Below are 27,029 nucleotides of genomic sequence, written 5' to 3'. Positions count from 1 at the left end.
TATTTACAAGTAGCCAATGAAAACAAAACAAAAATAAAACAAAACTAAGCACCGGGATGTGTTTGAACCTCTGCCCTTCAGTGGGGTTTAGGGATTTAACTCAAAGTACACAATGGTCACTTTCAATAAGTCTCAACTACACTATATCTACACTGCAGTCTCAAATACACTAATACTAAACCCAATACATCTACTCCCCCATTTGACAAAAAGTAGTCTAACAGTTGGGGAAGTACTGATGCCCACTTTTTGCACAATAACCTAGTGGTTAGAGTACTTATGCATGAAGAATGAGATCTGGGTTCTAAGTAGTCTTTACCTCAAGGGGATTAACACACGATCTCCTACTTCCTTGTAACTATCTTACGCTAGCAACAGCAGGCAAGAAAACAGAAGGAAACATGCCACTGTAGACCAGTGTTTACATAATTCCCCTGGGAGTAAAGCGTTCTGGATTCTGCTCCCTTCTCTCAGGGTTACTTCTATTTTTAAATAATGATTATCTAATGTAAAAGAATATGATTTACAGGTAGCTCATACATTGCTTAACTACACAGGTGTATACACTATAGACAGAACCGGAACCTTGAGGTTCTTTGGTTCCTTCCCTTTTCTTTTCTCCTCACCACTCCTTTACCAATTAATTTGTTTTTCCTACTAACATTTCTAAAATCTTCCCCATTCTATTCAACACGTGGCCAAATTCTGGCTCATGCTATTAAGCAGTTCTCATCAAAACTATTGACCTCTACATTTCCAGTCTCCATGACTCCTCCTCATCATCTTTCCAATACACTTAAACACTGGGATGTGTCCAAACCCCTGCCCTTCAGTGGGGTTTAGGGGCCTGACTTAATCTGTATATTAGACACCTTCATTCAGTCTCAGTTACGCTACATACACACCACAGTTTCAAGATAAGCCAAAATAAGCTCCCTTTTTCACTCACTTCCTATCATTCTTTCAATGGTCCCTATGCATTTCTACACAAAGCCTGAATTCATCCCTGTTTTAAAAAAAATACTGCTTTGTCTACATTTCATTATTCCCCATCATGCCTAGTAATTTGCCCATTCTTCTGCTCCCTCTGACCCCTGTTTCTGCTCTTCTCTTTGGGCTTTATCTCACACTACTAATGATGCCTAGAAAAAACATTTCTCCTCCTGTACATTTTTAGATCTTAATCCTGCTCCTCTAGACATATTTGCCTTCTATGCCTTCAGTATTTACTCTTCCAATTTTTGGGCTACTTTCAGCTTCTATTTAAAAATATCAGAATTTCTTATTGTGATGTCCCCAGATGGTGGTGTGAGTATCTCCCGCTCACTGGGCCAGGCACCCCAACTCACCTACCATGACTTGATTCATAGATGTTAGGGTCGGAAGGGACCTCAATAGATCATTGAGTCCGACCCCCTGCATAAGCAGGAAAGAGTGCTGGGTCTAGATGACCCCAGCTAGATGCTTATCTAACCTCCTCTTGAAGACCCCCAGGGTAGGGGAGAGCACCACCTCCCTTGGGAGCCCGTTCCAGACCTTGGCCACTCGAACTGTGAAGAAGTTCTTCCTAATGTCCAATCTAAATCTGCTCTCTGCTAGCTTGTGGCCATTATTTCTTGTAACCCCCGGGGGCACCTTGGTGAATAAAACCTCACCAATTCCCTTCTGTGACCCTGTGATGAACTTATAGGCAGCCACAAGATCGCCTCTCAACCTTCTCTTGCGGAGGCTGAAAAGGTCCAGTTTCTCTAGTCTCTCCTCGTAGGGCTTGGTCTGCAGGCCCTTAACCATATGAGTGGCCCTTCTCTGGACCCTCTCCAGGTTATCCGCATCCCTCTTGAAGTGCAGCGCCCAGAATTGCACGCAGTACTCCAGCTGCAGTCTGACCAGAGAATTGCACGCAGTACTCCAGCTGCGGTCTGACTTGATGGAAACATACTTGAAGGAGGGGTTCAGTGGTGTTCCCATGCTGTCCTGGGGACATTAATACTCATGGGGTCGGTGCTGCTGGTCCTTCTATGCCCCAGTCCACTCACCAACTGTGCGGGCTGTCGTGCCTCTGTTCCTAATTACTGGTTCTGGCTCCTTATGGCCTCTCATTGGGCCTCGCTTCGTCAGTCTCAGGGGAGAGTGCAGGCTTATGGTTTCAGCCTGGCATTCATCCCCGCTTCTTGACCCTGCTCCATCCTTTTGCCAGGCCCAGAACAGCCATGCCCTCTGTAGAGTCGAGAACAGCTGCAGTGACTCAGAGCTCCCAACGCTGGGATAGAGCCCAGAGTCCTCCGCTGGGTGCTCTGCCTGGGGAAGTGTATTCTGTCTTCCCCACTTTGTCCTACTTTGGCAGGTCAGCGTTGTGGAGAGCCTGTGCTAGCCAGGATCCACCCTCATGAGCTTGTTGTCTCACCCCAGTGGCTTCCCCTATGCCTGGCCTTTGCAGGAGATTTAAAAACCCCAGCAGCAGCAGGCACGGCTGATGTCATCAGCCAGCTGCCGCCCAGCCTGATTGCCAGCTGCTTGAAAAGCCAGCTTGCATGGCTCCAGCTCTCTCCCGGGTAAGTTCCCCACAGCATCAGGGTCCCCGGGGCTGCCTTCGGGAGCGCCAGGGTCTGTACCTGATGCCTCTGACCAGTGTGAGCAGCTCTACCTGCCACACTTATTTTTTCTCCTATTCTCTAATTACTTATTTTGCTTGTTTCAGATGTCACTTTTTCATTCCTTTACTCATTAACTTCAAATTCTATGCCTCTCTATCTTGCACTGTAAATTCTATAGTGTTATGACTGATAAAAGTATCTCTAAACAACAAGTTGACAAATGTTCATAAAACCAAACAATATATTCTTGTGTAATAAAAATATTTGACCTTAATGTACTCTTGCTATTAGCATATGTTTATCAGGTGAAAATCAAAAGCTAGGGTAGATGATCAGTAAAAACAACAAAATGACATTATACAGACCTGAATTTTTTTAATAACTACTGGTATTTCCTGGTCCCACACACGAGAAACACCACCATCAGTAATATAGGCCTTGCATGCAGTGACCATTTGATTTGTCACCTAGTATAGATACATGAGTACAAACAGTACATCGTGTTAACCAGCTCCAAAAATAAATGCCATTGCATCTTTAAAAAATAAATTATATGTCTGTAATTGAAATTGTTTAGTAACTTTAAATTTCTAACCATCCATGATATTCAGATAAAAGTCTAGAATTTATAGACTTTGGTATAATATTCTTATAGGCTTAAAACAAGGGAAATTATTTGTTTATAATTCTGCTTCTTGAAAATGACTTTGACAAGATTCTCACATTCAGATCTTACCTTTCTGGAATAAAAGTGGCAGAACCACTGACGTTATGATAACTTTTACCTATGAGGACAATAGTAGCTGTGAATCATGTTCTCTGCTAGGAGTCATGTATCATGTGGGTGCATAGGAATGCATGGACACATGCACACATGCAAAAAGATACAGACACATACATGTGCAAAAGGCAGACACGGTTCTTTGGGTAAATGTGATATCTTTTATTAGGCCAACTAAAATAGTTGTAAAAATTGTCTTTTGCAAGCTTTTGGGCACAAAAACCCTTCTTCAGATTCTCCTTATGCCTGAAGTTTGCCCAAAAGTCTGCAAAGAACAATTTTCCCAGCTATTTAGTTGTTCTAATAAAAGATACCACATCTACCCAAAGAACCTTGTCTGCCTATGTCCTTAGACCAACACGACTACAACCAACAACCCTAATACATGTACAAAACACACACATATACAGGCCTACACACAGAATATCACTATTTCAAACTTTAATTGAGAAGACACCATTTCTAATGCACAAACAGTCCTCCAAGTATTCCAGCCAGAGATCTTTGCATCTGTGGACAAAGGTCAATTCCCTGTGAACAAGTGTTCTCTCAAGTTTGACTGCTAATAATCAACATTAGAGGCATAACACGCAAGAATGTGCCCAGGGCAGACCTCTCTCACCCACCCCACATTAGGCAGTGTGTAGGGGCAGCAGGAAACAGTGATGTGGACAGTGTCATGGAGTACAGGGTATTTTGGGAATGGTAGTTCTGTAGACCAGCCAAGGAATTCACTGCTATTGGGGTAGGGCTTTCACCCCATTTTCTGCCACTCGAGCTCATGTCAAGATGAAAAAAATGCTGACTTCTGCAGCAAAAAATGTGGGCAAACAAGACAGGATGGAACGAAAGCAATATTACTTGCTTCAGCATGGAAAATGCAAAGTTACAGGCAGACCTTCTACAGCTTTCAAAGGGAGTCTGCAGATTTGTTCCAATGTTACTGGATTTGCTGCCTCAAAAAGATAGCAAGATTTAATCAGACCCTGTGTCACTGCATTTTACAATATGGCCTTATAGGATTCTAATGTACCTTAAAAACTTCCCCTTTAGAGATGCAAGAAGTGTTTTTTAATTCTAGAAGACATCCTACAATTTTAGAAAGATAAGATTTGTGAAGGAGATGCATGAAAACCTGCACTTGCCACTATCAGCACCAATTAAGTATATTCTGGAATATTTATTTCAACTAAAAGTTACAGTATTTTGATATTCTCTCTTTGTATGTTTAAATTGATATTTAGGGTCAATGCTGAGCATTGCTGTCTACCAGCCTGAGCCACATGATCCTTCCATGCCAGCCCTTATTCAGTTTTACTCCCAAGTCTCACTTTCTGCTAATACTTGCCAATTTTTCTCATAAGTAGGATATGTAGATGATACCTGAAGGAGAGTAAGGTAACTGTGATGCAGACATGTGACACGTTTACTGTGCAGTAATTTATCCTGGATTTTACTCCCCAGCGCCTGGCCACTAGTAGCTGGGAAGCCAGTTTGTATTGAGCAAATGGTTGCCCTAAAGTGAAACTGACCATGGGAACAGACACGACACATACACCACAGTAAATTTGCGTCTGACTTCCTCAGAAATAACTTTACACCAGAAAACAGCATTTTTTCTTCAGTAAAGACTGTATTGCATGTCCATTCACTTTTCTAGAGTAAATTGAGAATACTCTAAAATGACTGGTAGTGTGAGTCTGCACCCTTAGTTATAACTGGAGGTTTTCAAAATGGACTCTGCATATTCATGCTACTGGCTTCCTTTCCTGCCTTTCTTGAAGGCTCAATAAAATCTGATTTTGGGATAGTAGTAGAAAAACATAGGTGGTAGCAGATGCCACGTCTTTTTATATCCTTGACCTCAAAACATTAAGGAACACTGAGGGCAAAAGTAGGATGGGTGTGAAATCTCTACTGGTATGAAAAGATTTCATTGTCTAGAGCCCAGTGAGGGATGAGTAAAATCAGGAAGGCCTGAAGACCCATCCTGGTAAGACCTGAAAATGCACTGTACTGGGGCTAATTAGTATAGTGGGGCTCATTGGCAACCTATAGGGGGTGCACATGGGTGCATGTGCACCCCCTGAGATTGGTGATACACCACCTGAAAGAAGCACTGCCACAACCGCCAGGGGCGCCTGTGGGCAGTCACTGCTTGACACCCACCCTTCCCCGCCACCGCTGTGGCCACCTACGGGAGCTCCCCCCTGCCAGGCCCCCGCTGCTGACACTGCTGCTGCCACCTGCGGGTGGTCACCATGCCCCCCAGCCTCCAGGGGCACATGTCGCATGGTGGGGCTGCCTGTGACAGGGCAGCCTCCATGAAGTTTCACACATGGGCCACCCCAGGGAAAAGTGATTATGAGACACCGGAAAGCCTCAGCTCCACATTCAACAAGCTTTAGATAAAGCACCCCCACCACCGTTTTGAAACGCAACAATGTAGATACTTAAGATGCTCTGGGCACTTTAATTGGAGCAGCTTTTGGAAACACTCTAATTAAAGTGTGTTGCTCACCACCCCCCAGGGCACATGTATAACTGCCCCCAGACACAGGCAGAAAGAGCCAATATTGGGTTGGGCACCCAAGGCACTGTCCACCTGTAATGAGGAAATCATCTCCTCTATAGCAAAGGCATCTGAGAGAAATGGCTCATCAACCAAAGGAATGCCAGATACCCCAAGGAGAGAAGCTTCTGGAGGATTCTGAGACTTGGGAGGAGTTGGAATACTGCTGCTGAGAAGGGAGGCAGTAGAGGTGCCGGCTTGGAGTTATTTAGAAGGCTTTTTGTGTGATATGCCTGATCTCTGGATCCTAGGCTTTGGGGAGTTCATTTTTCCAGTGGTCAGAGTGGTAGAATCAGCAGGAAGGCTGATTTACAAAACACTGGCAGGACTCATGCAGTGGGACAGCAGGGAGAATCTTAGGGCTCTGGGGGTGCCCCATGGACAAGTTTGTGACAATATGCTTACCTTTATAAACAGTGACGTCATTCTCTCTGACGTATTATAATATCTTGAAACGCTGTGAATCATTCTTATAGCATTAATCAAATTTTGTATTCCATGTGCCATGGATACCTAAAATTTTTAAAGAAAATTTCAGTTCTCTGTTCTTAAGGTTTTTTTTATTCTCAACTTATAATATATACTTTATTTAAATAATATATATTGATTAGATGATCAAAACCAGCTCACATCTTGCACACACAAAAAATTTATTAGAAAAGCAGTCAGGCATACCAAATTATTACTAAAGTAATTTGGTAATAGTAAAACATGTAAAATTTGTACATAATCTGGTGTGACAGAGAGCCTGGGGCACCCTGTCATTTTAAGGGATAAGCAGCCTAAGAAGAGCCCTGCAGAACAGGCAGAGTGCCACTGTAACTGGGCTGCCATAGAAATGAGATGCACCTGCAGGTAACCCTGGGGAGTCACCTGACTGGAAGAGGGCAGGGCCCTGGGGTAAGGCAGGGCCAGGCAGGGCCAGAGGTAGATCAGGCAGTTTGGCTCCAGAGACTGAACAGGGAAGAGCTCTGTAGAAGTGTCTGTGGCTGACAGGCAGATTGTCAGTGTGCTAGGCCGAGAGACAGCTAAAGAAAGGCTGAAGGATAGCAATGAATTAAGACCAATGGCTGGGTAGGAGTTTGTGTTATATAACCAGAAGGGCTTATATTTTGGTTGCTGTTAGATCTGATGCCTGAGGGGGACCAGGAGAGTCCAGCACCCAGGGAGGACTAGGTACTTAAGTGAAGATCTGGTGGTTTTGGCAAGACTGTAGGGGTGGTTTTGGAGGACCCATAGAGGCCACAAGAGGCAATTTTCATTAGCACCTAAGAGGCATAGACTTGGGGGGCAGAGGACCCAGAGCCCAAGAAGGGTAGGACTTGGACTTGGGGGCCAGAGGGCCCAAAGCCTGGAGTTGGGCAGAAACTGGGCCTAGGGCCCAGACAGTGAGAGCCCAGGGAAGCTCAGCAGCCCAAGAGAGGGCAGAAATAAAGGCCTTGGAAGGCCAGACAAAAAGCTGGGGTCTGGTACAGTGGACTAGAGCTAGAGAGTTCAGCAAGAGAAAAAGGGGTGGAGACCATGAAGGCCAAAGCCTAACACACAAAACAACTGAGGCTCGCTCTAGGTCCCTCAGCCAGCTTCCCTCCCAAAAAATATTAACATCAAAGGCATGACGGGTTAGTAAAGGAGGTAAGGACCTCAGAGGTGGAGCAGGAGCAGTAATTGCATGACCACTCCCCGTTAGGAGTCATGAGAGTTGCCCTGGAACCTGAATCTGTCACATCTGGTCAATGGTCAGATCAGAGGTGCAGACATTTTTACCTCTCAGTGGGCACATCTACACAAGACACTTTATTGCACAGTAGACCAACTTACTGCACAGTAAAGCATTACCGTCTAAATGCACGCATCATTTGCTGCAGTAAAATAGTCTAATATGAAGTTGGCTAGTACCTGTAGATACAGGTAGATTTACTGTGCAGTAGCTACTGCACATGTAGACAGCTTACCAGAAGCAATTTGCTCCCAGTCAGCCCAGGCAGCAAGGGCAAAGGAATGTCCCCACACTGGGCAGCTGCCTACTTCCCAGCTCTGTGCCCCAATCTCCAAATAGGGGCGCGGGGCTAGGAAACAGGCAGCTGCCCATAACAGGGGACAGTTTCTCTACTCCATGATGCTGGGAGACAGGCAGATGCCTGGGGTAGGGGACTGTTTCCTAGCCCTGGGCCCCAATCTGCCAATCATGGCACAGGACTGGGAGGCAGCTCCCTGAAAGCAGGACAGCTCCCACTGCCCCCCAGAACTAGGCCTGACCCTGGTGCCCCCTGCCAACCCGGGGCTGGCACCCAGAGTAACCTGGAGCTCGCCCTACTCTTCCCCTAGCTATTGTGGAGGGGCGGAGTATCCCTGCAATGAACTTCCCCCAGCAGGTGCATGTGTCTAGGTTACCATATTTCCAGTATCTAAAAATAGGACACCCGGTTGGGGGGGGAGCCAGTGATATGCCCGGGACACTTGCTCCCATTTTAAAAACCCACCAGGACACGAGGACAGGGGGCCACAAAAGAGAACATCTCTGGGAAAACTTGGACATATGGTAACCCTAGTGTAGATGCCCTCCCAGGGAAAGCTTACTAAACCTTATTTTACTATGCAATAAGTTTGCAGAGCATTAATAAGTTTAAAGCACATTAATAGGATGTGTAGATGTGCCCAGTATGATTACCTCCATGCCTTTAAGAAGTAATATGCAACTAAATCACTTTCATCAAGCACAGACTATCTAAGAAAGGAAAATCTTAGATTATATACCAGGAAAGAAAACTTGAAGATGCTCAGTAGCAGAATTATCTCCCAACAAAGAGAGACACCTTGGACTACTGTGCATTAACCAAAGAACTAAAAGCTAAGTATTCTATCTGGGCAGAAGAATGTACTATATGTCCAATTAGCATAGGTCTTCTGTCTGTAACTTCTATGATGTTTTCTTTAAGAAGACTTTCAAACTAGTAACTCTCACAGAAGTCTAAATTTGATGTTTACATGAACCTGTGAATTTGATGTCAGATACCTGGCACCATCTAGTGACACACTATGGTACTGAGGGAAAACTGCTCATTGTTAATCCTATTGATTAAAGCATGGATGGCCAACTGTCAGCATGTGGTGCCCTAAGTGACACAGGCAGCTTCTCTGTGTGGCATGTGGCAGACCAGGTAGGAGACAGGCAGCACAGTAGGAAATAGGGAAAGAAGCAGAAAGAAGAGCAGAAATCAGACAGGGGAAGGGAACTGTGTGGCAGTCAGGGAGAGTGAGGGACTAATTTTGTGTCACATCTGCCAAAAAGTTTGACTCCCACTAGATTAGTTTCCTCTACTCCCATTTTATGCACTTTATATGGGAATAGCCACTATGGACAGCACTATATCTTTATTAAGCAGAAAGTAAATGTATGCTATATATGATTGATGGGCAAGTCCTAGACAGAAACTTACAAGAAAATACTTAAAGCAACATTCCCTGGAGTTCAATAGGGGCCGAATGGGAAAAAAGTGGATACAACAAACAAAGCTAAGCAACCATTTTTTTCCTAGTTGCATTCCTCCTTCTTCTATGTCAACTGAACAGACACATGTGGCAGCCTTCAGGTAGGTCATACAGACCTGGCAAAGAGAATCAATTCATTATATTCTGTACTGTATGCAAGAAACAAGACTAGTTGGTAGCTTTGCAAACAGAAGAGGCAGATATCTTAACTTGTCATATCAAGATATTACCTGAGATTAGTAATACATATGACACAATTAGGATTCATAATTGGAACACAAAAGAACAAAATGCAATCTTTCAACCAATAAGGGAACCACAAGAAGAAACACATCAGATAACTAAAAAAGAAACCAAAACCTAAGCCGAGCATATATTATTTTCAATATGTATACAATCTTGTGTCTCATTTTAATATCTCATTTTCACATCTAAAGTGGGTATAGCTTGGAAAAATACCGTTATTATTAATATATTTGTCCCCTGCATAAGAAATGCAATGATTCCACAGCTATTTCTTTCCCCAGCACCTAGAGTAAAGTTGTCTAAACCTAAGAGTAGGTAGGAGATGATAATTACAGTATTTCTAACAAGCACTCACTGGCTTCCTCCAAGAAACACGCTCATATGCCAGCTGTGTTTAAACAAGCTATAAAGTTGATAAAGCTGAGTAAGACTCAAGATAGACATTTTGGTCTCTTGAGAGGCTCCTACAATTGGGTCTTTGAGCATGGAGACTATAGTGATGTCCCTAAGGTCATCATTATATTAGGTGATATATATTAAGAAAACCAGAAGTGACTAAACCATTATAGAACCCTGCAGGATCAGTTCTTACAGATAATTATTTTGGCTGCCTTATATAAGGTGAACTAATCACCTCTTAGAGACGTTTATCAATGTCACACTACTAGAGAAATATGGAATAACAGGCTCCTTTATTTACATGACATTTTCCCAGGAAAAACCACAAGTGTATAGCTGTTCATTTTTTTCTCCAAGAGCAAAATTGGCTGCTATGAGAGAAAAATAACTTAGGAACATCCTGAGTGATATTCAACCTGTTCTGCTCAGTGGACTTTAAACATATGCATGTACTTTGATGCCTCCATCACTAATATTGTCCAGACCTTTTGGTATCTACTTTTGTTTAAATTAGGGATAAAATCATTCACTACTTTATGAATCACACATATCCAATCAACTGTGAGAGAGTCTGCCTTCTCCCAACTGAAGAGGGCTTTGCTCGGTCAGTGACAGGGCGTGCAGGGTCTGCTGGGTCAGTGACAGGGGCAAGGGGCCTGTACCTGCCCCATGCCCAAAGTCCTCCAGCCTTGAATTTCCTGTGCCATTTTTCTATGATTCTATGATTTCCAGATGGAAAGTTAGGGCTGGAAGGGACCTCAGGAGGTCATCCAGTCCAACCCCCTGCTCAAAGCAGGACCAACCCCAACTAGATCATCCCAGCCAAAGCTTTGTCTAGCCAGGTTTTGTAAACCTCCAAGGATGGAGCTTCTATTACCGTTCTGGGTAACCTGTTCCACTGCTTGACTACCCACCTAGTGAGAAAATTCTTCTTAATATCTAACCTAAACTTCCTTTGCTGCAACTTGAGACCATTGCTCCTTGTTCTGTCATCTGGCTCCACTGAGAACAGTCTAGCTCCATCCTCTTTTGAACCCTGCTTCAGTTAGTTGAAGACTGCTATAAAATCCTCTCAGTCTCCTCCTCATGACATGAAGAGCCAAACAAGATGGAAATCCTTCCATCTTCCCGCATTATGTGCAAGTACAGACAGAAACCGCGCTGCTTTTCAGACATCTCTTCAGCCAAAAGATGCTGCAAATCTGCCTCTGTGAAATGTACCATACTAGGCCCAAGTTCCAGAATGATGGTAGCATTAAAAAAACAAAACAAAAACTCTTGTCATTCATACCTGGCTGGACTGATGACTACCCATGCCTACCAACTGAAAAAGAAAACCAGAACCCATTTTTATAGGAGGATGGAAGAGAGGAAGCCTTGCCTAGAGTACAAAGGTGGAACATATGACACACAGATTTAAATTCGCTGCACTGCCACAGCTTTTCTTTGTGATCTCAGTAAGTCTGTTCTCTGATTTTCCTGCCTCACAAGGGTATCGCATACTACGGTAATAGGGGTTTTTAAGTAACTTAGCTGGCTCTCCCTTATCTAGAACACAAAGAAGGAATAAAAACATGCACAGGAAATGAATTTCAGTAAGATTACTTAGTAGTGAGAGCCAAGAGAAAGTCTAATTGCTGAACTTATTGAAGGCACAAATTAAACATGATTTTCTTATGTAACTCCAGGAAACTTCCCAAATTGCTTGTATTTCTTTGCTCATGTTAATGGAAATGATTACTCCAGACAAGAAAGTTGTATCTAATTGAAGGGCTGTCTTAATGGTCTGTAAAAAATGACTGAGGAAAAAGATTCGCTAAGCTGCAAAAGCAGCAAGAAATCTGGCATTCACTATAACAGTCACTATCCAAAAAACATTTTACTGGCAAGTACATTTAATTTGGTATCTACACGAGATCCCTAGTCCTCTCAGTCTGATTTTTTCCTGTTCTGAGACAGTTTAATCATATCATTTTCTGTTCTTCTTCATCCTTTTGACTTCTTCTAATGAATAAATAGATCTTTATGTACAACAAAGCCAAGATACAAATGCAAGGTTATGTTGACCCATGCTGAATGTTGGAACATGCTGAAATAAGGCTTAATTTATAGGCAAAGAAGGTAAAGTATAATCAAGTCTAATAAAACAATAGTTTAAAAATTCAAAGCTAGATTAGTATTTAGAAAAAATATTCTGAAGTAGAAGTCATCATAAAGAAGCTTCTGTCTTAAAGTTTACTGTTTTCTGCACATTCTACATGAAGATTTTACTAGGGGTGCACCAATAAAGATTTTTTTTTGGCTGATACCGATAGCTGATTGATTATTAACTAGCCATATTTGTCAATACCAATCCAATAACTGATATGCAGCCCAGTAGCTTGGAGAGCAGTGTCCAGCCAGTAAGTCTGTGGTGGGGGAAAAGGGAATGGGAGGGGTGGGTGGAGGCAGATCAAGGTCCTAATGGTGAGGAAGAGAATGGGGCAGGGGTAGTAGGCACTGCCTCACTGGGGCGGGGCGGGGCGTGAGACAGAGCCACAGCTCATCCACAGGGTGTGGGGGAGTGGGGGCAGCACCCTGCCATAGTGTGCACCCCTGGAGAAGGCATGGGGGGCATGTGCCTCCTGGATTTGTGCGTGCGGTGAGGTCAGCCAGCTGCAGGCTCAGGGCCAGGGTCTGCTCCAGCCTCTTCTCAGCAGAGACACTGGGTCAGGGCTGCGCTCAGAGCTGGCAGGGGCGAAACGAGCGGTGGTGGCACTGGGTGGGGGGCCCTTCCCTCCCCCATGCTCCTTTCCCCCCCCCACAGATTAACTAGCAGAACGCAGCATTTATCACTACCAAAAAAAGCTAATTGTCAATAATGTCAATTTTCCTTTTATTGGTGTTGATTCGATATGGACCGATATATTGGTGCACCTCTATATTTTACACTATATACTTGAAAATCACAAAGGATAGAATTACCAGATCATAATTGTAAAGTGGCTGACAAACTTTTTCAAGCGTGTATAAATATCTCACGTTGTCTTTTGATTCATTTGCTGTATCTGTGATTCTGGCATCCAACTCTCTCCATATCTAAACAGAGAAATACAGTAAAAAAAAAAAAGTTTTGAATCACAGAATCATAGAAGTTAGGGTTGGAAAGGACTTCAGGAGGTCATCTAATCCAAACCCCTACTCAAAGCAGGACCATCCCCAACTAGGTCATTCCAGCCAGGGTTTTGTCAAGTCAGGCTTTAGACACCTCCAAGGATTGAGATTCCACCACCTCTCTAGGTAACGTGTTTCAGTGCTTCACCACCCTCCTAATGAGAAAGTTCATAGATTCATAGATGTTAGGGTCGGAAGGGACCTCAATAGATCATCAAGTCCGACCCCCTGCATAAGCAGGAAAGAGTGCTGGGTCTAGATGACCCCAGCTAGATACTCGTCTAACCTCCTCTTGAAGACCCCCAGGGTAGAGGAGAGCACCACCTCCCTTGGGAGCCCGTTCCAGACCTTGGCCACTCGAACTGTGAAGAAGTTCTTCCTTATGTCCAGTCTAAATCTGCTCTCTACTAGCTTGTGGCCATTGTTTCTTGTAACCCCCGGGGGCGCCTTGGTGAATAAATCCTCACCAATTCCCTTCTGTGCCCCCGTGATGAACTTATAGGCAGCTACAAGGTCGCCTCTCAACCTTCTCTTGCGGAGGCTGAAAAGGTCCAGTTTCTCTAGTCTCTCCTCGTAGGGCTTGGTCTGCAGGCCCTTGACCATACGAGTTGCCCTTCGCTGTACCCTCTCCAGGTTATCCGCATCCTTTTTGAAGTGTGGCGCCCAGAATTGCACGCAGTACTCCAACTGCGGTCTGACCAACGCCCTATAGAGGGGAAGTATCACCTCCCTGGACCTATTTGTCATGCATCTGCTGATGCACGATAAAGTGCCATTGGCTTTTCTGATGGCTTCGTCACACTGCCGGCTCATGTTCATCTTGGAGTCCACTAGGACTCCTAGATCCCTTTCCACCTCTGTGCCACCCAGCAGGTCATTCCCTAGGCTGTAGGTGTGCTGGACATTTTTCCTCCCTAGGTGCAGCACTTTGCATTTCTCCTTGTTGAACTGCATCCTGTTGTTTTCTGCCCACTTGTCCAACCTGTCCAGGTCTGCTTGCAGCTGTTCCCTGCCCTCCGGCGTGTCCACTTCTCCCCATAGCTTTGTGTCATCTGCAAACTTGGACAGAGTACATTTCACTCCCTCGTCCAAGTCGCTGATGAAGACATTAAAGAGTATCGGTCCAAGGACCGAACCCTGCGGGACCCCACTGCCCACACCCTTCCAGGTCGAGACCGACCCATCTACCACGATTCTTTGGGTGCGACCCTCTAGCCAATTCGCCACCCACCGGACCGTGCAGTCATCCACATCACAGCCTCTTAACTTGTTCACCAGTATGGGGTGGGATACCGTATCGAAGGCCTTCCTGAAGTCTAAGTATACGACATCCACCCCTCCTCCTGTGTCCAGGCATTTCGTAACCTGGTCATAGAAAGAGACTAGGTTGGTCAGGCATGATCTGCCCGCCACAAACCCGTGCTGGTTTCCCCTCAGCATAATTTGCCCTGCCGGGCTCTCACAAATGTGAGCCTTGATAATTTTTTCAAATACTTTACCAAGGATGGAGGTGAGACTGACCGGCCTATAGTTGCCCGGGTCCTCCTTCCTCCCCTTTTTGAAAATGGGGACCACGTTAGCCCTTTTCCAGTCCTCTGGGACTTGGCCCGTGCGCCACGAGCATTCAAATATTCCCACCAGTGGCTCTGCAATGATGTCGGCCAGTGCCTTCAGCACCCTCGGATGGAGCCCATCCGGGCCTGCCGATTTAAAGGCATCCAGTTCTTCCAAGTGACTCTGCACCACCTCAGGATCTACGTATGGAAGTCTGGCGCCTTGCTGCTGCCTCTCTACAACCCCAGTGAGAGACTTGTCGTGCCCCTCACTTAGGAACACTGAGGCAAAGAACTTGTTGAGGAGTTCAGCCTTGTCCCCCCTATCTGTCACCAATTGTTTCTGCCCATTTAGCAGCGGTCCTATTCCCCCCGGGCCTTCCTTTTACTCCCAATATATCTAAAAAACAATTTCTTGTTGTCCTTTACTTGGGCTGCCATCCTCAGCTCCATGGTAGCTTTGGCCCGCCTAACTGCCTCCCTACAAGCACGAGCAGAGGAGGTATATTCATCTTTAGTGATCTCACCCTGTTTCCACTTTTTATGTGCTCCCCTTTTGGCCCTTAGGCTGCCCTGGATTTCTCTGGTCAGCCATGGAAGCCTCCTGGCCCCTTTCCCTCTTTTGCCTCGCTCGGGGATCGTCTTGCTTTGTGCCCAAAGGATCGTTTCCTTTAGGCACAGCCACCCTACTTGGGCACCCATCCCATCAAAACTCCTACTCTGCAGTGCTTCCTTGACTAATCGCCTGAGTGCATTGAGATCAGCTTTCCTAAAGTCTAGCACTTTCACCCTACTAGTTACCTTACCCACTCGCCGTCTTATGTTGAATTCTATTATAAGGTGATCACTGTCTCCCAGATAGCTACCGATCTGGAGGTCCCCTATCATGTCATCTCCCATTGCCAATACCAGATCCAGTATGGCATTCCCCCTAGTGGGACCATGCACCTCCTGTGTCAGGTGGAGGTCCTGTACACAAGTTAGAAACCTGCGTGAGCGATGGGACCTTGCTGTCTGCGTCTCCCAGCAGATGTCCGGGTAGTTTAGGTCCCCCATGACTACCGCCTCTTTAGCTTTTATGGTCTCCGAGAGTTGCCTCAGGAGCCCCGCATCTATTTCTTCCCCTCGGTGTGGGGGTCTGTAACAGACCCCTACCACCAAATCCCTTTCTCCTTGCCCCCCATGTAGCCTAACCCACAATCCTTCTACTTCCTCAACCTCGGATTCTGTCTTGATGAGGGTTGATGTGTATTGCTCACTGACAAAGTGCAACCCCCCCCCTTTCTTCCCCGACCTGTCCTTTCTATACAATCTATAGCCCTCAATATGTACCGCCCAGTCATGGGATGAATCCTACCAGGTCTCTGTTAGCCCCACTAAGTCATAGGTGTTTAGTGGAAGCAGGAGCGCTAGTTCATCCTGCTTGTTCCCCATGCTCCTAGTTTTTCATAATATCCAATCTAAACTTCCCTTGCTGCAACTTGAGACCATGTCTCCTTATTCTGTCACCTGCTACAACTGAAAACAGTCTAGCTCCATCCTCTAGGTAGTTAAAGGCTGCTATTAAATATCCCCTGGGCACTTCTACATGAAACACTTAATGCTCATTGGACGAATTCTACTGCGCATTAGCATGTCATGCAAAAACCATGCTAATGTACTAATACACAGTAATTAGTACAATGGGCATTAAGCATCACCTAAAAAGCGTTTATCTGCACTAATGCACAGTAGCAGCTGTAATTATAGCACATTAATGAATGTGCAGACATGCCCCCTCAGTCTTCTATTCTGCAGACTAAATAAACCCAGTTCCCTCAGCTTCTCCTCCTAAATCATGTGCCCCAGCCTCCTAACCATTTTTGTTGCCTTTCACTGGACTCTCTCCAGTTTGTCCATATCTTTTCTGTAGTGTGGGGCCCAAAACTGGATAAAGTACTCCACATGTGGCCTCACCAGTGCTGAATGGAGGGAAAGAATCGCTTCCCTCGATCTGCTGGCAATGCTCCTACTAATGCAGCCCGGTATACAGTTAGCCTTCTTGGCAACAAGGGCACACTGTTGACACATATTCAGCTTACTGTCCACTGTATAGAGATCATTTACCCCAACCAGGGATTGAACCTGCAACCTTGATATTATTAGGACCATACTTTAACCAAATGAGCTTGTCAAAAAAGTTTCCTCAAACACAAGGACTACCATTTCCAACTGGGAAATTCAGGGAGATACACCCAGCTTTGAACTCTTAACCTTCTGATCCCTAGCTCACCACACAAGCCCCTTGGCTACAGAGCCCAGCCTTGAACAAATCAAGGTAGAGTTGAAAAGAATGGAGAATTACCTTCAATTGTTTAGAATGTGCAATATTTAAAACATTTATGACACATTTGCAGCTTGGTCCTTTGATCTGTTCAATAATAAAATTAAATTTAGCAGACATGCGTTTCCAATGCTCTAGCTCAGTCAGCGGCCCTGAATCATCAGCTTCTTTTCTCATCTGCTCACTCTCAATCAAAACCTACAACCAATAATTTTAAATGTAAAAAAAAAAAAAATTGCATTTCTAGTTTATATATTTCGTATTGTATATAACTATCAGTGATAGATATACTACTTCTAATTTAAAAATAAAACATGAACTCTGTTCTCATATGTATTTGATTTCTTATACCAGAAATATCCATCCATAAATAACAAACAGCTGGGCTGAAGACATTCAGGATGCAGTGAGAATCAACCTTTTTGACAGGGACACCACAAATTAGTCCTGCACTATCCAAGTGCCACTCTGATTTCCTTCCTCTGTGTGATCTGCTACTCTGCTTCTGCTCCCCACTCTGTTTTCCCTGATTGATTTCTTACTCTGGCTTCTGCTTCCTGCCTTGTCTGCTGCTGTGCTCCCTACTCCTTCTCTCATCTGCCACATGCTACCCACAGAGGTTCTGAGCCACTTACGGCATACATGCTGCACACTGGCCACCCCTGCTTTAGAGATGGGATACAGCATTTCAAAGAATAATTCTATTTAAAACAAACAAACAAACAAACAATCACACTATCATACACTGAAACTTCGGCCAATGAGACACGGAACGAGCACTTAAATGCTGCCGTAAGCTGGGATGAGCTAAATCGTGCATTTACATGATTCGGTAAGAGTTTGAGTTTCAGTGAAGCTAACTAATTACTTTTAAAAAAACCTGGGGAAGATAATTATTTAATTAGAAACAAAACTTTTTATATGTTTTTCTTTTGTTGGACAGTCCATTTGACACGGTGGATTCAGAGAACACAGATGAAATTAGCAAGAGTATCAACAGTACATTGCCAACTGATAAAAACTTGCAGAAATGTGAGGCTTGACAGACTTTAATGGGGGAAGATCATTAACTGGCATGAAGTGCCATCTTTCCATAAACAGAGATGGTATTTGGTCTCTATAGACCAAATATCAGTATGTGCCTGTAGGTGTGTGGATGTGTAAAATATGTATGTTCCCTTGTCTTATTCTCCTCTCCTTCCTATTGTTTTGTATACCACGATGATTTAAGACTATACAGATTATTAAAGAACTTATTGGTTCTGTCTGTTGGGATATACATTTTAAGATAACTTACTTGTTCGATCTGCTTATACCATATCATAAGCACATCCTCTAGCTCATGCACTGTATCAGGATTAGCAGCTGCTGCTGTGACTTCCTCAAAGGACTGGAGTTTAGAAAAGTCAACAGAATCTACTTTTTTTAACTCAACAGTTCCTTTAATGCTTATTGTAGCACCTACGATAAAAAAATTAAAATGAAGAATATGCTCAAACCCTGTTTGTTTCTAGCAATCCAAAGCACTTCATTTCAGAAATAAAACCAATAATCAATTTTGCTGCTACAAAATAATTATTTTACTTGGCTCACAAAAAAGTAATAAAAAAAATGAAAATTGTGATCATAAATACTGTGCTAGCTCCTTCCTTAAAAATGTCATGCCATGCAAACTGAAGCCTATCAAGTAACAACTTTGGTATGTACATTGTATTTTCCTTGTAGAATGGGATTATATTTCTTTAATATGTTTAAGACACTTTCTTTTAAAAGGTAACCCCTTAAATGGAATGATTTACTTAATCTGTTTCTTACCATCTAAAAATGAAAGATATCTGTTAATGGTTTCTGTAAAATTCTGTTTTTCATATGTTCCCTGTTTGGTTTGATTTAAAGCACCCCAATTGTTTGTTGCAAGAATAGCTGGTAGAAAAATCTTTGATAGCATATTCCTAACACCAAGTAGAAGTCCTTCAGTAGCATCCAATGTACAAAAATATATCTCCTGTAAAAGAAAACACAATTATTATAAGCAATGCAACAGATTTTCCTGGAAACACTTTTTTTTAAAAACATGGAAGGTTTGCATATAGATCAATTTAAATTTAAAAATATTACAACAAAAACATTGTTTAGGAAAGGTGTTGTTTATTTTGAAATACCGACATACATAAGAATATGTAACAGTGTTATTGATTTTTATCTCATACACAACAGATAAGTGTCGCAGGGCACCTCGGTGCCCCTGCTCCTATAGAGGAGAAACTGCCAGGGAGCGAGTGAGCGCGCCCTGGCCTGACATAACGAGCCCAGCTGAGGCTTGCTCAGGTAATGATTGCAGCTGTAGGTTGCCGGAGCAACCAAGCAGAGCCAGCTGCCTGTAGGAGGCAGGGCCTGGCCCTTATAAAGCTCAGGGCTGAGGCCAGGCTGGCAGTTCTCTGCCAGCAGCCTGGGAGGCAGGAGCTCTGGGAGTGAGGATGTGGAAAGGAGCCTAGCAGCAAGTACCATGGTCATATGGAGCAATGTTGTTATGGCCATGGGGCTTCGGGTTTGAGTTATAGCCAGACGGCTTGAGCTTGCATTTGTGTTACAGCCTAGGGGCTTGTGAGTTTGTTTGACTTTGTTATTACACCTGGAGGCTTGGGTGAGGCTGTAGGGGTTGGAGAAGGCCTCAATTATAGGGACCCCAGAGAGTGTGGGGTGCCCTAGCGCCAAGAGGGCGCATTATTTGCATAGTGCCAGGGAAGGCGCAGCTCGCACGCCAGTGCGTGAGCAACTGGCGGCGAGGAGCACGGCCAGTGGGTCGCGGGCGTAACCCGTAGGTTGCGGACGGGGACCTAGACCCCGGATTGCGTGTGGGGGAACACAGACCCCGGCCCCAGGAAAGGGGCGGTATTACTGAGTAGCCCAGTGTGGGCATGGCGAACCCCAAAGAGGGGGGAGCGCCATTACTGAGGGGCCCTAGAGAGAAGGGCAATTACCGAGGAGCCCGAGACGGGCATAGCGAGCCCGGCCGCAGGCTAGTGCGGTAACACCCCTCAGACTGAGGCAGGGCGCTGCGGTTGCCCCGAGAAGACAGGGAGTAGCAGCGCGGGGAGCCAGGGTCAGAGAGGGTGCCCGTGCGGTTGGCCCATAGGACCGGGGCCCGCTAGGGAGTCCCTGAGCGGGACCGTACCTTCAGGGGAGGCCCAGCGGGAGGCTGGGCACGAGAGAGACAGACCGGACAACGTCTATTACATCTGCGAGGCTTGGGGCGTGGTATCAGGGGAGGTAGGAGCCACGCATAGCCCATAAGGCTGGGGTGCTTGGGTAGCGCCCATTGTACGGGGAGACCCACGAGGGGTCCAGGAGCTTACGGGCCCGAGGAAACACAAGGCAGCCTCCCTATTACATATTCCATCAAGACATGGCGGGCGAGAATGGAGGGTGCCCTCGGGCCAAAGTAGCGCGGTGAGAGGGCCTCAAGGAGATCCCGGCCCTCCGCGAGGACCCCGCCGTGACAATAAGAAACTATTCTCTGATGATTCAGTACATTTTTAATATAGTATAGACTATTTAAGAGACCCATTGGTAGAGCAAAGAGCCATTTAAATCATTCAAAATACACTAGCCATTTGCCAAAACCCATTCATTTCAATTTTAAGTGTCACTCAAATATTTGTGCTAATATCTGAACAAGTAGCCTAATTTTAGCTGCTGGCACCTAGAACAGGACCCTCCACCTCTGCAGGTGGCTTGTCTGCACTAGTCCTGTCTCTCTCTGGTCTCTATTACCCAAATACCTTGTCTGCCACACCCTGATGTTAAAATGAATATAAATTTAAGATGCTGCCCTCAGGTTATCAGACTGGGGCTTGAGTTGCCACACTCTGCCCTACTCATCATGGGGCTGCCAGTCAGTCCAATCCTTCAATACTAGTCCTGAGCAGGGCTCCCTATAATTCAATTACCAGTCTCTATGGATAGCCCTCAGTCTCTCTGGGTGCTCCAACCTTTCCAAAATTTCTAGGTGACTTTCAAATCACCATTTTTAAATTAACCCCTTACCCTTACAAAATTTTTCCCAATATAAAACTTGTGGTCAATACTGGGACTACACACACTGTTAAGATCCTATACTATATCTGACTATCTACCAGTGCTTTCTTTCTTTTGAGACCTAATAATCTAGACTTTTTAATGGTATAAATTGTATTACTTTTTAAATATTACTATTTATTATTCGTTTAGTACTAATATGCATAGTAGTGTTTTAAAATAAAGATGGATTTCCTATCCTAAGAGTCTGAAATCACAATGAATTACTAGATAAACCTATACAGACTTGATTTTCATTTATGCTAAGGCCCCTTAACACTGTTAGAGTACTATAAAGAGGCTTTAGTGTAGATGAAAATCAGGCCAATATATTTTTACTATCAAAAGAGTACAATAGAAATGTAGATTCTACACAATCTACTAAGGCTAAAATTGTTTTTGGCATCCCATAATGATGTAAAGGAGGAACGAGTCAAGCAATCTCTTCCTCTCCTTGCTTTCTTCATGCTGCATGTACTTGAGCTTAGAGATTTCCTTGATATCTCTAATATTGATTGTGACTTTAACTTCTTCAGAGACAGTAAGAAAGGAAATAAGGAGCAAATCAATGTAGCTGGTAGCATATGCAACCCCTTCGTAAGGGTATCTCACTTGTGCTTGCTAGGAATATGCCCATTTCTAAAGTATTCAAGGAGTGTGTATTCAAGTTTGCCCCCACAAAAAGGAGAGTATAGAGAACTTTGTGCTATGAATCAACAGTCAGGAAAAAAATATGAGGTGCTACATTATAATGCAATAACAACATGAACCTAATATAAAACATCCTAACTTTAATTCTGGGTATAACCAATATAAGAACCATAAAAATGAGAGAGTACCTCATGCATAGTTTTTGCATTTACAGGGATGTCATTCTTATAACGAGTGAAGAATAAACAGAGTCCTTTGAACTTGTCTGGTGTGGTATCGACATACAATCTCATAATTTTAGTTCCTTTTACAACTCCTGGAATTGTTCGACCACATTCTGAAAATAAATTAAAGCATATTAGTATTTTTTTAAAAATCCAAGTGTGTGTGTGGGCAAATATAGGTATGTGTGTGTGTGTGTGTGTGTGTATGTATGTATGTGTGTGTGTATATATATATATATACATATATATATAGAGAGAGAGAGAGAGAGAGAGAGAGAGAGAGAGAGAGCGAGAGCGAGAGCGAGCAATGGAAATGGCCAAATGGACACTACCTCCCCTGGAGCGGCATGTAATACTGTGGTAAGTAATACTGGAGGTAACTGGGTAGTGACATGGGGAAAGACTGGTCCCGACCCCAGACCAACTAAACAACTCAGTCTCTACTATAGCAAATGTGTCAAGGACCCTTTGGAGGGTGCCAACAGTGGCACACACTCAAAATAACAGCAGCAGCATCTTCTGCCACATCTACAAGAGTTTTCTAACTGGAGACAGGCAGAGGGAACAGATCTCCTTGACACCTAGGGTGACAAGAACACATACAGCTCACTCTGCACATGTAAATGCAGTCAGGCTTTCTATGAGCACATGATTTTAAAAACGGCCCCCTTGGGACACAGCCATGGCTGGAACTAGTGTCACATCAAGCCAAAGTGCTGAACACATGAAACAACAAAGCCCAAAAGACCAATAAAGTATTGGACACTTGGAGGGTTTTTTGGACCTAATACAGGCAACTGTCTCAGATTCTAGCAGGCATAAATGACTTAAGAGTATGACTTCACTGTTGATTCCAGGGTTAATGCTGAGGCTGAAAAAGGATTCAGGGAAATAAGACCTGAAGGATCAGGAAGACCCTTTGGTTCCAGGCCTGCCACAGACAAGGAGCAGGATGACTTTGGAGAGTCCCTTCTTCTGTTCAGGAACACTGAAAGGGAGGTTCCTGATGTCACTAACATCAAATATCACATCCACCTGACAACACCATTGATCTTACACCAGGCCAACTCATCAATATCACATCTCACAGTCTCCTTATCCACACAGCTGAGTATTCCCTCCATATTCATGCTACCCAACCCCAGGTGACAGCTTGAAGCTGCCCAAAAGCACATGGCCCTGCACTGCGCTGAGTCAGGCCACAGCAGCACACTGTGGCAGAGGCTGTGCCGATACCTGGCAGCTGGGACCGAGCCGCTTTGCACCCCACGGTGCAGGGGGGCTGTGCCACAAGGCCAAGAGCGCAGTTGCTGTTGCTTGTAAGCTGTGGGGGGGCTGGAGCTGGAAATTCCATCATGTGTTTGTAAAACAGCACAAATTGTGCTCTGTTACTCACAGGGGCACGGAGCAGCAGAGCATCCTGCAGGTGGCTACACTCCCAATCAGGCACAACTGCCTGATTGGGAACAGGGCCCAGCTGTTGGTGATAAAAGCAGGCCCTGAGCCACGCAGCCAACAGTTTGTTGCTAGCAGACAAGGGGAGAACATCACCTGGCTGGACCTGCTGCTCAGAACAACTTGGAGGTACAGGGCAGGAACTATGGGAATGACTGGAGGTTCCTGGACCTGGGCCATGACTTAAAACTACACCCTGCTGGGGCTGGATAGTGTGGTGGGACTGCTGGTGGCGGGGCAGTCTCCTGAAAATGCCACATCTGTACATCCCCAGTGAAAGGTGAGCATGGAGTACCAGAAAGGCACAGCCCCTGCTGCCTTGTGGGTTGTCCCATAGAGGGGAAAGGCAAGGGGAGCACAACCCAAAAACAAAGCAAGGGCACAGGCTCACAGCGAGGCCTGAGGCAGGGCCCAGGTTGTGTGAAGGGACCTGAGGCAGAGCCCAGGCTCACAGTGAGTCCTTAGGTGTATGAAGGAGCTGGATGAGGGTCCAAGGGGTGGGGCCCTGAGCCCAGGAAGGAGCTGGGTGTAAAGCTCCTCAGGCAAGGGGATTCAGGCCCAGTGATGGGCAGGAGATGAGGCCCCAGGGTGAGGGCATGAGGGGACCAAGAGGGTCCCAAGCCAGGCAGGGAGCCCAAGGAAAGGGAAGGGCTGGGAGCCCCAAATGAGTGAGACTGAGAGCCCAGTGTGAGGGCACATGGATTGTAAGCCCAGTGTGAGGGCCCCAACGTGAGGCACTGGAGTGCAGATCCCAGTGTGAGGGCATGGGATTATAGGCCGGGTGTTAGGCCATGGATGCTATCTGCAAGGCATGGGACAAGGTATAAGGGGAGGTTCGGAACCATGTATAGGCCCTTGGCATCAAGGCAAGTAAATGGGCAGCCTCCCACCTTGTTATCAACTTTATATTGATATAAAGGCGTGGCAGACGAGGTAGGTGGGTGGTTAGCCCAGAAACAAGTGGGCATGCCAACAATTCAACCAGCCCCGGGATGCTCACTCGTTACAGTGTTATCATATTAAGACTCGCATTATTCACTGGCAGGGATGAAATCTTGAGATCCATAGCACAGGACTGTTACTTGAGTTAAAAGAGTAACTATGGTAATAGGCTACCATTCTCTACGTGGACCAGCAGTAAAGAGTGAGGCACACCTGGCCAATGGGTTTCAAAGATCTTCGACAACAGCAGAGGAATGGTGAGACTTGGAAATCTTGGATTCCTTTCCAGGTTCTGATGTGCGTACACTCTGGTTAACATACATCTTCTGCCTATTTCCTAAAGCTTGGTACCTACTGCACCCTTCTCAGCAATTTTTCCCTGTTCCAATTTTGTTTTTTCCATTACCCAGTTCCTTGTCTTGTTTCTCCTTGCCAATACAGTCCCAATCTCCATTCCTCAGGCTTCTCATCCGAGTCTTTTTGAACAGCTAGTCCTAGTTTCCCTCATGGGCTTCCCATCTAAAACCAAACCTCTTTACTTACTCCCAGTCTCTCCTTCCCATATGTCACGGCGGGGTCCTGCAGGAGGGCTGTGATCTCCTCAAGACCCCCTTCCTGTGCCAAGTTGGCCCAAGGGCACCCTCAAATTCTCGCCTGCCACGTCTTTGATGACACCATATATTTGGGAGGCTGCCTTTTACGCCCTCTTGGTCACTTCTCGCTGGTTACTCGGACCCCTCGTGGGTCCCACTCTACAATCGGTGCTCCAGGGGCATCCTAGCCTTAGGGGCTATGCGTGGCTCCAACCACCCCTTTACCACGCCCCAAGCCTCGCAACTGGAATAGACGTTGTTAGATCTAGGTCTACACCCTCTCTGGTGCTCAGGCTCTCCGTGCCTTCTCTCTGGCACTCGGGCTCTCCGCGGCCCTGTCTCTCTTCGCACCCCCTCTGCTGGGGCTTCTCCACAATGCTGCCCCCCACCCCAGGGCTTCTCCACAATGCTGCCCCGTCCCCGCCCTGGGGCTTCTCCACAATGCTGCCCCCTCCCCCGCCTGGGGCCTCTCCACAATGCTGCCCCGCCCCCCCCCACCTGGGGCCTCTCCACAATGCTGCCCCCCCCCTGCCTGGGGCCTCTCCACAATGCTGCCCCCCCCCGCCTGGGGCCTCTCCACAATGCTGCCCCCCCCCGCCTGGGGCTTCTCCACAATGCTGCCCCCCCCCCGGGGCTTTTCCACAATGCTGGCCCCCCCCCCGGGGCCTCTCCACAATGCTGCCCCCCCCGGGGCCTCTCCAGAATGCTGCCCCCGCCCCTCCTGGGGCCTCTCCAGAATGCTGCCCCCCCCCTCTCCTGGAGCCTTCTCCGTAATGCTGCCCCCTTCTCTGGGGCTCACCACAATGCTGCCCCCTTCTCCGGGGCTCACCACGCCCATACTGGGGACTCTCAGCAACGCCCCCTCTCTGGGGTTTCTCAGCTGCCCCTCTCTGGGGCCAGGGTCTTTGCACCCTGAATGCTGCACCCTTGCTGGCGCTGGGGTTCCCACACTGCTGTGGGTCCCCTATGAGGCCTCCTCCAACCCCTAGTAGCCTCACCCAAACCACCGGTGACAAACTGCAACACAAACACAAGCCCTTCGGGTATAACTTAAACGGAAGCCGCTTGGCCATAACAACATTCAAGCCTACCGGGGAGTCTTCATCTCGCAGCCATGTCAGATGCTGCTCCCGCATCAGGCCTCTCCTCTCTTCCACGACAGAGAGCTCCTTCCTCCTTAGTTGCTGGCAGGGAACTGCCTCTGGCCTCAGCCCCTAGGGTTTATAAGGGAGCCAGGCCCTGCCTCTTACAGTCAGCTGACTAGCTCCTGTTGCCCTGGTAATCCACAGCTGGGCTCCTTACTCACTTACTGCTAGGGCTCCTTCCCTAGCAGTTTCCCCTCTTTAGGACCAGGGCACCTCAGTGCTCTTTGACACCATACTTCAAACTTGCACAGCCAGTCCAACTTCCCTTCATACCTTGACTCACTATTCTCAACCCCCTTGTAGAGTCAATTCTTGTTCTCCATCTCATATTATCCATCTCTTTCCTCTCTTCTAGCCACCCAAATCATCGTGCCTGCCCAATTTTCCACCTCCTGCACCATATTCTAATCCCTGTCTCTTTTCCTAACCAGACCTTCATCCTAGAACTCCTACTCACAGTTTCTCTTCTTTGTCCCTAATTCCAAACTCATGATTATCAAGATACTAATTTCCCAATCTACAAATTTCCCTTCTCAACTCCTTTTCCCTCTGGGTCTGAGTCAAGAAGCTTCCTCCTCCATGCTGCCTGGGTGTCAGTGTCATTGAAAGGAAAAGAGAAATAATCCCTAAATTTTCAGTTCTAGTGCCCCAGCCCACTCACCCAGAGCAGTAGTTAGATAGCAAACCAGGAATGAGACCTTCTTAAAGAAATGGCTGCCAGATTTTTTAATATAAAAAAATGAATGTTCTGTAGTTTTGTTCTCAAAAACAGATGGATTTTCAGACCGAAAATTTCTAAAGTAATTCAACCTGAGCCAGATACCCAGCAAAA

General features: G+C 45.8%; 1 protein-coding gene across 1 annotated transcript in view; it reads right to left on the bottom strand.

Moving 5' to 3' along the window:
* DNAH8 (dynein axonemal heavy chain 8) overlaps window positions 1-27,029 on the bottom strand; it is a 343,175-nt gene that overhangs the window by 305,438 nt on the left and 10,708 nt on the right. The window contains 7 exon segments of the mRNA XM_059716994.1: window positions 2,960-3,061; window positions 6,353-6,460; window positions 13,046-13,159; window positions 17,132-17,308; window positions 18,408-18,571; window positions 18,926-19,115; window positions 22,027-22,175. Of these exon segments, the coding sequence (XP_059572977.1) occupies window positions 2,960-3,061; window positions 6,353-6,460; window positions 13,046-13,159; window positions 17,132-17,308; window positions 18,408-18,571; window positions 18,926-19,115; window positions 22,027-22,175 (1,004 nt within the window).

The sequence above is a fragment of the Alligator mississippiensis genome, chromosome 1, assembly GCF_030867095.1.
Source record: "Alligator mississippiensis isolate rAllMis1 chromosome 1, rAllMis1, whole genome shotgun sequence".
In the NCBI taxonomy this organism is placed as follows: domain Eukaryota; kingdom Metazoa; phylum Chordata; order Crocodylia; family Alligatoridae; genus Alligator; species Alligator mississippiensis.
This window is presented reverse-complemented; position numbering and strand designations above follow the sequence as displayed.